The following is a 12,237-nucleotide window of genomic DNA, read 5'->3' as shown; positions in this document are numbered from 1 at the left end:
TGGGAATTTACTTCTACTTTGAGATTGTTTCTTTCCTCTTCAAAAACCTTTTTCTACATGATCTTCAATTTTGATACTTGAAATTTCTCTGTATTTTTCTGGGAAAACTATACTCCAGTAAATCATAGAATTCACAACCATGCCTATTTTAGCATATTATTTGAAGATATGCTTATAAATTCACCTTAATCAGTTGGTTGCACTTATGTCAGAATAGCTAGTCTGTTTTATTTCCTTCTAAAAATTCAGAGTCATCTGGTCATCATCTCAATGATAGGTACTATCATAATAGTTGAGGTATAGTGCATGGAATGATGTCAAACCCTATAAGAAATTTATTGCCAAATGTATGCTTTTGGAAATTGTATTTTTCTATCATAAAAGCAAGGGAAAATAAATTAATAGAACTTATAGGGCCTGATGAAATTTGAAGGAGTTGTACTTAGAATTTAGAAAAAGATCTGTAGTTTGTATGTCATTTTACTTTATTGAAAAATGAATCTTTTATGAAGAAATATATTTTCAATATTTTTCAGTGTTTCAATCCCATTACTAGATAAGTATTCTATTTTGTTGAATAGATACTTTAAATGTAAATATGTAATAGCAGAGAAATACCTCAGTGATACTACTTTTATTTACAGTGTTTTGGTTTGTCTCATAATTTGTATTTTTTTAGTCTTTCTGTAGCCAATAGGTAATTGATAACTATATTTTTCTACTCTTCCAACTTAATATTCATGGTCAGCATTTATCGAGCTCCTGTTAATGGGTACAAACATTAGTGAGACATGCTCCCTGTTCTCAAGAAGTTCATTGTCTTATTGGGTGGTGGGAGACTCAGGATGTCTCCTGTAAACATGAATAATATAATCTTTCAACCAAAAAGACAAAAACAAGGGTAATTAAACTTGTGAAGTACCGTAACGGGATATTGACGAGGCTGTAGTAACAGAGATGAGCAAATGAGGGCACATTTCTTTTGGGGAAGGTAGAAGAAGCAGTAAAGGAATGGGTTTGGCCAAGAAAAAGTCAGACAAAACTATAGAAAAGAGGTATCTAGAGAAGGAAGAAGAGACTGGGGAAGAGACTGCCTATAGATTAGGTAAGCTGTCTGAATGAGTTGCTCAAATTCAAGAGATTTCACATATTTTTTATTGACTGAATCACAAAACTTCTGCTGTAATAAAAAAAAAAAAAACCTCCCACCTTAAATAGCAGCTGAAAGTTTATTTGGCTTTTATTGTTCTTCTGTAAAGTTAAATATGACAATATAGTGTCATCGTTTTCTAAAAATGGTTATTTAGGATTAGGTAATACTAACTAATATCATTTTCCACCAGAGGGCAGTGGAAGTGTGAGAGGAGGCGGTGGCGGCAATGCCAGAGAGTACAAAATTAAAAAAATCAAGAAGAAAGGAAGAAAAGAAGAGGAGAGTGATGATGAGTCATCTCACACTGGTGTGTAGCTTTATTTTACTCTTCCTTTGTATGTGTGTGATTTTGTAAACACTTTCTAAGATGCATTCCGTTAGATCTATATGCTTATGCAAGGAGTCCTTGCCTCGCACAGTTTGAGTGGACGCGAATTTCAGTTACCACAGCTTAGTTGATGACACCAGGCCCCCAACAACACGGTTCCTCTTCTGGTTACCAGGGTGTATTAACAGTGAGTAATTGCATCAAGTACAGACATTGCTGCTGGCTCCTCAGTGCATGGATCAGCACATAAATAATACACGTGCATCACGAGCTGTGACAGTCACATCACTTATTTCAAAGTCTGTCAGGGATTGATCACTGTGCGTCTCTTCTTCACTTTATGCACAGACAACAACCCATGTAGTTATGTTGCCTCCTTGTCTCCCAGTGATGAATCCATATGACATTTTGCAAAATGGATAATCAAAAGGGAATTGGCCAACAAAGATGAAAATGCAGCAGAGAAATGAAAGGTGATAACACTGGAAATAAAATATGAATCAAGAGTAAAGGGTATTCGAGAAAAACTAGCTGACTGTGGGAATGTTGGCATTGCCACTGTTCAGGAGACTGGGTATGCAGCCACAGGAGCCTGGTAAAGCACATTTAAGTAAACGGGGAAAGTGCTTGTGACAGGAAGGATGAAAATGTCTTAGAGGGTGTGTAGTTGGCAGAAAACTTCATATTAAAGGAATTCTCAGAGATGTTTCACAACATTGAAAGGGCAAAGGCTAAAATGCTGTGAGCTGGTCCAGAGTTAAAAAAGGAGTATGACAACTTGCCAAGGCATAGAAAAGATGCTTGCTCTGGATTGTAAGTTACAGCATGAGAAGAAAGCAAGCACTGTTCAGACTATTTTTGATATTTTTTTTTTACAAAGAAATAAAATACTTTGTTGCCCAGTGTGTCTGAGGAGCTAAATTACAGTATACTAAATTAGAAGTATTAGTTTTCTTTTTCATTTTCCTTTACATTATAACCAACAGTAAGAGCTCCTAATGTTTTCACAGACTTTTTTTTTTTTTAAACCACAGAACAATCATAAGTTTTCCCATTGTTTGTTAAGAACACCTTGCAGTTTCAGCTTGCGTGGTCATTTTTATGGTTTCCCACTGCCATACAAAACAAATGACGAAGTTTTATAAAAAGTGGATTTCTGCATATTCAAGTAGGAAACATTGATTTTATGCATGTTTAAGTTTTATGGTAACATCTAATTGGTTGGTTGCTTCTATCTAAGGGGGAGAATTAAGTATATGCATCTTTCTTTTTGGAGACTTGTTAGCATTTGGTACTGTTAAGTCAACAAGAGACATGTTAGTTTTTCTAAGTAAAATTATGATTCTTTTACATTTGTGTTTTAAATAAATTTACTTAATGAAACTGTGATACCTCCCTCTTCCTTTTCCCCGGTAAAAAGAGAAGAAAACTTGAAATGATAATAATTTGAAATTTTCATTTTACCTCTTCCCCCGAGCTCGTTATGTATGGGCCAGAGCTGGGAGGTGTGGGTATCAGGTGACACGGCTTCAGCTGTTAATGTGCTACTACTAGTGATAGCATCATTGCTTAAGATCTAACTTTAAAGTATTCTACCATAGGTAAAAATAGCTACTGTTCTCAACATGCATAAAACAGTATTAATTAAAACTATCTCCATAGAAACTACTAGCCCTGTTATTATTTTAAATAGTATTAAGACTATCCTATGTGGGTTTTAATTTTTCACTGATAAATGAATTTCTCTATTCTCCAGATATACCAGGGGTGGGAGGGAAGGGGCATTTCAAAAAATACTTCTCTAATATCTGTAGCCTTAATTGTTAAATGAGGCATGTGATACTCCTTTTGCGCACAGATTATGGAGAGGGGCTATAAAGGTAGTAAAACCATTCTACCTAAAAAGACATAATTTCAATGCCTTTGAAAGGGGGTTGTGTTATAATCTCTGAAATGGGGGATATAATTAGGTTCTCAGCAAAAATATAGCATCAACTCAGTGTGAAAGATGACTAGATGGAAATATAATTTAATAACTTGTAAAATGCATGCAGGAAGCAAACAGAGAAAGCAGAAACTATGTAATGTGAAAGTTCAGGAACGGATAGCGGATCTCAAGAAGAGAGGATAGTGGGTCTGTTCTAACATGTCCGTCTGTTCTAAAGCCGTGATGTCAACTTACTTAGATCATGACACATAGTGAAGACTGATTTTTGAACTAGTTTTTATTTTATTTATTTTACTATTTTTTTATTTTTATGTCTAAGGTTTTACAATAACCAAATTTAGCTGGAAATAATCACTTCTATATTTTTATAATATGAATAATGGAAATATTGTTAGCTTTCCTTGTCTGCAACCGGTGCTTATCCAAGTCAGTGAGAGGGCATGACATTTCCACACTTAACAAGTATTTCCATTACAGTAGCTGCATACAGATTTTTCCTGGCATAGAATTATTTTTGTAAGAAGAAAAATAAATGATGAATGTAAAATTATGAGGCTTTTTTCATCTTTGCCTTTCCCAAAAGACAATTTTTAGCTTAATTTTCCTGAAGTTGTAGTTCACATGAGTATAAAGACTCTTCCTGAAGATCTTCTGTAAATTATAAGGATGATTTGATTTTTAGTAACTATTCATGTTTGTAAAGAAGGAAATTCCGCTCAGTATACCTTGTTCAACAAAGAGAAGTTATCTTTTTCTTAAAAGATTTTTTTCCATCCAGTCAATGGTTTTGATTTGCCACTATTTGCATCATCCAAGTTAGATTGGGGGAAAATCATCTTTACTATTTTCTGATTGACATTAGAACAGTCATTAAATAAAGTCAGAAAATTATTACTCAAAAAGAAATGCTACTATATATCCTATTTTTAAAATTGTTTTCATTGGTTATTGCTATCTGACACTGGCAATGTCAGAGTCTTTATGGTAGGTGGAGAATGAATTACCGTCTTAGTAAATATGTTAATGAACCTTGTCTGCTTTTAGGTTGCTTTATGTTTCTGATATTTTTCTATTGTGCATTTCTACTCTAGGAAAGAAGAAGCCAGAGATCACTTTTATGTTCCAAGATGAGATTGAAGATGTTTTAAGAAAACACATACAAGATGCCCCTGAGGAATTTATTTCTGAACTGGCTGAGTACTTAATAAAGTAAGTATAAAAACATATTTTTTTCTGTTTTATGATAGAAATTCAATGAGTTATTAAATAAAAGGTTCCCCAACATCATGGAAAACATAGATTTTAGGTCTTTCTTTTCAAAGCTTAGAATTTAATCTAGCCACCAAATTCCGGATTTTGTTTACCTCTAGAGGCTATTCAGTTCAAGAAACGTGTAAGTGCTTTGGGCGAGGCGGTGTGGGAAATCAGGCGAGAGTGTGGAAGCATCGCTGGTCACTGATGTTTCAGTCCTAGTTGGGAGAAAAACACCAGCACCAGTCACTGGCTGCTCTCTGACATAGCGTGAAAAGTAACATCTAAAAGAAAGAAAAGACCATTTTCTATCTAGATTTGACAGAGCGTAAACAGTGCACTTTTAGGGAGAAATAAGTACAAACTGTGTTCAGAGAACAAATTTGGACAGCACTAGCTTGTAATTGAGCCAAGCTAAATTTATTTTTATACAGAAGTAAAAGAAATTGTGTATAACTTGACCATTACTAACTAACATGATTTTCCCTCAAGTTAGTTCCAGTGTGTAAGCTCCTATAAATGCAATCCAGGAGCCCAGCCATTTAACTTTGAATTTAGAAATATAGCTTTTGTAGTGAGATTTTTTTTTCATTTCACTGAATATGTTTTGTGCGTCAATACAGTACATAATCCTATTTTTCATATGTAAAAAGATAAGTTACTACTAACCATTTGCCATGACTTAAAATAACCTATTCTGAAGTTGTTGAGCATAAAACGTTTTTTAAAAAAGTTTTTGATCTGTTATGTTCTATAGAACTTTAGAAATTTAGAATTTATTATTCCTAAGAATGGAGAACAGATTTATGTCCCATTCTCCATATTAACTTTTAAAAACGACTTCGGACTGTATTTGAATTAAAGCTTTTGTTACTGCTATTCTTACTGTCGTTAGTGCAATAATTTTGAGTACTTTAAAGTGGGGAAAAATAATGCATTTAAGTTATAAGTCCTAGGATTAGAGTGCAAATTCTTGTGAACTATTCTCCAGATTAATCTTATTTGTTTAAAAACTGTAGAGGTATTTTCTTGAGGCTTATTTCCATAGAAGCAAAAGTTCTTACATGTATAAACCCAGTACGTTTTAATAAACTGAATATATTCATCTTGTGCACAGACCTCTTAATAAAACTTACCTCGAGGTGGTACGTTCAGTGTTCATGTCTTCAACTTCCTCCGCCTCTGGAACTGGTAGAAAGCGCACAATCAAGGACTTGCAAGAAGAGGTTTCAAACCTATACAATAATATTCGGCTATTTGAAAAGGGGGTGAAGTTCTTTACAGGTATGTTTAATAGTGTTTTTTCATTGATTTTCGTCATTGTTCCTGGACATTCATTTTAATAAAGCGCCTTTGTTTTCCAGATGATACACAGGCCGCTCTTACAAAGCACTTGCTGAAGACAGTATGCACTGATATCACTAACCTCATTTTCAACTTCTTAGCTTCGGATTTAATGATGGCAGTAGACGATCCTGCAGCCATCACAAGTGAAGTATGATAGTGATTTTCTTGCATTCTTGTTGTATTATGTTTTGAAATAAAAGCATATTTTATTTTCTCACATTAGAAGTAGTCAAAAGGAAAGTAAAATATAGGAAAGGGTTTTTAGGGTGAAAAAATCCATCAGATTTTTAGTTTAAATTGGTGATAAACCAGTCTGTTGAAAATAATAATGCTTAATTACTTTGGAATGCTTAATTACTTAATTAATTTGGAATAATGCTTAATTACTTTTCCTAATTATTGTTATGTCACATCCCCTTTTCCTGCCGAGTTGCCAATCCCTTGACAGTGTTCTGGCAAGATTCCATAACTTCACAGTCATTTTCATGTAGTGACACCATTCTCATTTCAACATTTAGATGAATTGCAGTTTATTTGTTAAAATGTTAATCTCAAACTAAAGTCAAAGTTCATTTCTTCCTCTCTCAAAATGTAAGATAGAGCTATGGCTCCCAGTTGCTTAGAGAAGGAAAGGTATGATCTGTCCCTAACACTCCTCCTCCTCTTCTTCTCTATCCCTATAGATCCACTTCAAGTTGGAGATTTAGGAAAAATGAAGGAGGCAGAAGTGTTTCATAGGAGTGACTGCATATCACTGGTTATGATCTAGGCCCAGTGCTGTGGCCTCATGATGTGTCTCTTGCCCCATTTGGGGGCTGTCTTTTAGCATGTGACTCCCTCTCATAGCAAGGACCTCCCCCTAAACCTCCAGAGATACATTTAATTCTCCCTCCTACCCTGGCAAAGTACTGTCCCCCTTCCCTTCCTCAGCTTGAGCAGTGAATCTCCAGCTACCTGGACAGTTCCATGTATCCTGCCTGTGTGCCAACCTCTGCTGCGGGAAACACATGGGGTTCAGTCCTGTGCCCTTCAGGGGCTACAGAAGAACTGGTGTGGCACGTGACAGCGAGTCAGTATGTTTCCCTCTCTTCCAAGACTCACTGTAACTTTCAGGACCTACCAGCCAAACCATTCCACTAGGCCTCCACCAGAAATTTCACACTCAGTAGGGCCATCAGACTCTGGTCAGGAATGCCACCACATTTCACAGGACACATCTATGTGGAAAGGGGGGCTGCAAAGATTCTACACACCGTGTAGTATAACAAGCCGCCATCCATGGAGCAAGTTCCCTAGTTTATAGGCATTCTGGAACTTATGAGTGGGAACCCCCTCATCTGGCATTAGGGAAAAACATTCTTCCTACCCCAGTGGAAAGGAGGGAGTAGCTTCTTACCCCAATTCTCTTTTCCCCACTAGATGAATGGTTTTCTCTGCACTGCCCCTCCCCCCCAGTCTTCCTCTTCCGCTGCTGGGCCGGAAGGGAGAAGCAGGGCTATATCTAGCCTGATTGGCTGATTGGCTATTGGCTAGCTCTCTGATTTTAGATTGTTTTTAGCATATTTTTGTCCCTAGTTTGAAAGCTAAAATTCAGAAACAAAGATAAATTCCATTCAGTATTCTCTTACAGTAATAAATATACTTTGTTTTCTTTTGTTTGATCTTATATCTACCACATGTCAAAGTCACAATCCCAAAAGAATTTTTTCCCCTTATAGGTAAGAAAAAAAATTTTAAGTAAATTATCAGAAGAAACCAAAGTAGCTCTCACAAAACTCCACAGCTCTCTGAATGAAAAGGTAAGTAACGTTTGATTCTGTTTAGGTAATGGGGCTAGAATTTGTGATCTTTGAGTAGATTTTTATCAGAATAAATGTAAACAATCTCTTTGGGAGGTAAAGGGGGAAAACAGGCTGGGAACATTTTATCCTCTTTATCCTAAATCACAATTTCAAATTTAACAACAAAATGACCTTTTTAAAAATTGTATTTGGGGTAAAATTATAAAACTATTAAGTGACTGCATTTCTTTAGGCAACCTGTTAATAAAAGTAAATCATGGCATTAAATACCGTTTCAGAGCATAGAAGACTTTCTTTCTTGTCTGGATTCTGCAGCAGAAGCTTGTGATATTATGGTGAAAAGGGGAGACAAAAAAAGGGAAAGGTAACATTGAATTAATCTATATTATTATTAAATTCCTAGATGTGTGATATTTCATATCTGAAGTTGGAATTTGACCATCTGAATCTTGCACAGAGAATGTTTGTATCCAAATGGCTGCATACCTTCGAGCATATTCAATACATAAGTGGCCCTCTCTGACCAGTATTGATAAGGTAGCAAGGTTCCCTAATCCCAGAGTTGATCAAGCCTGGGAACTTTAGCTTTGAGACCTTCTTTACAGGAAATCTTACATCAGTGCACTTCTGTTTGATCCCCAACAGTTCAAAATAAAAAGTAGTTTGAGGATCCCTGCTATGTAGTTTTCTCTGTCATTTTCTCACATATTAGTTTATCCACACCTTTTAGGGTTTAGTATGTCTATATTTCATTTTTAAAATGTCCCTTAAGATGCTTATGGAGCTAGATAATTAAACTAGAGAAGCTAAAAATGAATACAGAAGGGAAGAACTAAAATTGGTGAGAGCTTGTTAAAATATGAGAATGTGTTTTTGTGATTTTATTTTTGTTTAGGCAGATACTGTTCCAGCACCGACAAGCACTGGCTGAACAGCTAAAAGTCACAGAAGACCCTGCTCTTATTCTGCACCTCACAGCAGTCCTTCTGTTTCAGTTCTCAACCCACAGCATGCTCCATGCACCCGGAAGATGTGTCCCACAGATCATTGCTTTTCTTAATAGTAAAATTCCAGAGGTATTACATTTTCCATGCACTTGAAACTTTTAAAGCTTTTAGATTCTGCATATGTTGAATGGATAGGTTTGAATCATCATGAACAATAAGGCACAACACATATTAAATATGACTTCCTGTTCCAAGAATGTGAACAGTGAATCAGAAGATTGATTTTTAAAAACTCAGCATAGCTCAAGAATCTTTTGGGATTCTATGTAAGATCTATGGTAAAAAGAAGTCTTCCATTTCAGCTTATGCAAATTTAACCTGTCCTTCAATGACCAGTTCCAAAAGTCTTACCCTGCACAAATCCTTCTGAGAAATTGTCAGCGAAAAGGAATCTGGCTTCTTTGAACTTCCATATCACTTTGACTTAATCTCTGGTAGCTTAGTCAGTTTACATTAAAATGATCTGTATTCATGTTTTATTACCCCTAACCTGTAAACTCCTTGCCAGCAAGGACCTTGCTGGATTCAGCTTTCTACTAACATGGCCAGTGATTTGTAAAGATGAAGACCTTCACTGTGTATTGGTGGAACGGATCCGGCTTATTCCACAGAAAATTAAATCACGTTTGTTAATTTTTCTTCTCTTTTCACAGGATCAGCATACTCTTCTGGTAAAGTATCAGGGTTTAGTTGTAAAGCATTTAGTTAGTCAAAATAAGAAGACTGGACAGGGAGATGATCCCTTGAGTGATGAATTAGACAAAGAACAAGAAGATATCACCAATACTACTCGTAAAGAGCTTCAAGAACTTTCTTCAGCCATTAAAGACCTTGTTCTCAAGTCCAGGAAATCATCTGTGACAGAAGAGTAATGATCTTAATTTACTTTTGTCATATAGTAAACATTTTTCCCAAAGTTTAAGGTGAGTGGTTACCAAAAACTATTCACTTCACAAGCCTCGGTTCTCCCCAATAACACCCCCCCCACACACACACACAATTCAGTTTAAACAGTAGTGTTGCATTCAGTGTAAATCTTAGAAAAATGTGAAACTTTTGTAAATTGGGTTCAACCATGGAAGACTTGTTTTCACATTATAATTCTAAAAATTACCATTTCAGGTTATTTTCAGATGCTGAATGAAGAATAAATTTTATGAAATCTTTCTTCTCTAGAAAAGGACTCATTCATTGTGTTGTTAGATTTCAGGTGACATTATTACATTTATATACATATTAGGCAGAAACTTAAAATATGGTCATGGTTTTTTTAAAGAGGGAAAGAAAACCCTTCGGTGTCGAAAATAAAAATCGTGGATTTTAAAATTAATAGTGATTCAAACCTAAAATACAGAAATTTGCAAAAAAAAATTTTTATTACTAAGCCCTTGCTCTTATTTCTGGCAGATAGAGGGCCTCCCATATCCCCCAAGAGTGAACTTTTATGTGGTTGGGGGTTTCAGGGGATGCCTTTACATGTGCAGAATACCAGAGGGGCCCATACACTGCTGTGGTCTGTTCTAATGCAAGATGCTAACGAGTGAGAGAAAAAGTAAAAGTTACTTCTAAAGAGGTATAAGTCACATTTTAACATTAGAATAACTAAAAATGTAATACAAGTATTTTTCTTTAACCTAGTTTTCATTTCTAAATATTATTTTTTTTATATCAGTGGTCACTCTGGCACCTAATTCTTTGTTACAGGAGGATCCATAAGTGCATCGAAGTCATTGGAACTTTATTTTTTTTTCCAAATGAAAATCCTTATAAGAAAATAGGTATTCTTGGGGCGCCTGGGTGGCGCAGTCGTTAAGCGTCTGCCTTCGGCTCAGGGCGTGATCCCGGCGTTCTGGGATCGAGCCCCACATCAGGCTCCTCCGCTGGGAGCCTGCTTCTTCCTCTCCCACTTCCCCTGCTGTGTTCCCTCTCTCGCTGGCTGTCTCTGTCAAATAAATAAATAAAATCTTTAAAAAAAAAAAAAAGAAAGAAAATAGGTATTCTTGTCTTCTAAAGACTGTTAGTAGTTAAAACTAACAAATAGTTCCTTGGGAGTAATAGTTTCAAGCAAATGAGTTTTAAGCAACAGTTTATTATATGTCAAAAAGAAATTTATTTTGAATATGATAATTAAATCTCAAGTATCAAAAAAGTACTATTTTATATAATTCCTTATATGGCATTTAAAACTGTTTCAAAATGTTTGAATAAAATTTCAGTCTACCTCTAACAACGTATTAAGACTGAGTGAAAGAATTTGATACAAATGCTAACTGAGCATTATTATTCAAGTTGATAGGAATGTAACATAAATTTAAAAATGTTTTTCCTTTGGTAATTTTCTATTAATGTATTTTCATATGGGCAAAGGAAGAAAAATGACAAATCCTCTGTGACCACAAACTCCAGTTAGTTTTGTTTATTCAATTTTCAAAATATTGAACACCCAGCCTAATGTTTTATCAGTGTTAACCTTCTCATTTATGTTTCAGCAGATACCAAAGTAATCCACATTTGTGTCAAACTAGATCATAGACAATGAAGCAAATAAAATCATTCTGACTTTCTTAATTTGTAGGAATAAAAATAGGAGAGACAAAAGCAAATAAAAAGAAAACGATTCTGTTTTGTTCACATTAATTTTTTTCATTTATCAAAATAGTTCATATTTTTCCACAGTAAATGAGAACAGTTTTTATTGTTTTTGAAAATAAAGTTATCTAGCTGATTTTGTATGTAAAATTCTAATTTCGATAAAATAAAAATTCTTAAATGGTTATCTATTATGATCTGGTGGGCAGATTTAAGAATGTTATTAAAAATAAAGTTGCCTGTTTCTTTTACATTTTGTGGTACTTTGAAGCTTCCATTATTTTAATTACTAGAATGCATTGTGCTTGTGTTATATGTAACGGATTTACATTTTAAAATTCTTATTCTGAACATTTTTCAAAGATTTTGTTATATTTTTCTTACACAAAAATCGTTCCATAGTCCTACCTCATTCCTTGAATGTTTGCCATTCATTAGTAAATCATTTTCAGTTCGCTGGATTTCAGCAAATGTGCAGCTGTACTCTCGTATCTGCTACTTCCTACTGTTGCAGATACGATAGAGATATTTGAATAACGTGTTCATGTTTCCGTCTCCAGACCATGTGTTTCTGAAGAGTCAAGGGAAACCCACCCCTGGCCATCAGAAGGATTCAGTGAACAGTGGCATATCTTATCAAAATCACAGTGAATTTTCAGAAAAGACATTAATACTGAATCAGAATAATAAGTGTAGAAGTTGCTTAACCTGAAAATAGAACCTTCCTGAACTTTTTAGAGATTATGTTTTAGACCATAAAGCACCAAAGTGCAACAGTGATAGTGCAGCCTATAGACTGAGAAGGAACAGTT

General features: G+C 35.0%; 1 protein-coding gene across 2 annotated transcripts in view; it reads left to right on the top strand.

Moving 5' to 3' along the window:
- The window catches only part of UFL1 (UFM1 specific ligase 1), a 32,535-nt gene extending 20,859 nt beyond the window's left edge, over nt 1-11,676 (top strand). For both annotated transcript variants that reach the window (XM_026511786.4, XM_057311181.1), the window contains 8 exons: nt 1,344-1,460; nt 4,521-4,638; nt 5,798-5,964; nt 6,045-6,175; nt 7,746-7,826; nt 8,108-8,193; nt 8,725-8,905; nt 9,490-11,676. In XM_026511786.4, coding sequence (XP_026367571.1) covers nt 1,344-1,460; nt 4,521-4,638; nt 5,798-5,964; nt 6,045-6,175; nt 7,746-7,826; nt 8,108-8,193; nt 8,725-8,905; nt 9,490-9,708 — 1,100 coding nt within the window. In that variant the 3' untranslated portion in view covers nt 9,709-11,676. The remainder of the gene's footprint in view (nt 1-1,343; nt 1,461-4,520; nt 4,639-5,797; nt 5,965-6,044; nt 6,176-7,745; nt 7,827-8,107; nt 8,194-8,724; nt 8,906-9,489) is intronic.
- The last annotated feature ends 561 nt before the right edge of the window (nt 11,677-12,237 follow it).

This window comes from Ursus arctos, unplaced genomic scaffold (assembly GCF_023065955.2).
Source record: "Ursus arctos isolate Adak ecotype North America unplaced genomic scaffold, UrsArc2.0 scaffold_13, whole genome shotgun sequence".
Classification (NCBI taxonomy): Eukaryota; Metazoa; Chordata; class Mammalia; order Carnivora; family Ursidae; genus Ursus; species Ursus arctos.
This window is presented reverse-complemented; position numbering and strand designations above follow the sequence as displayed.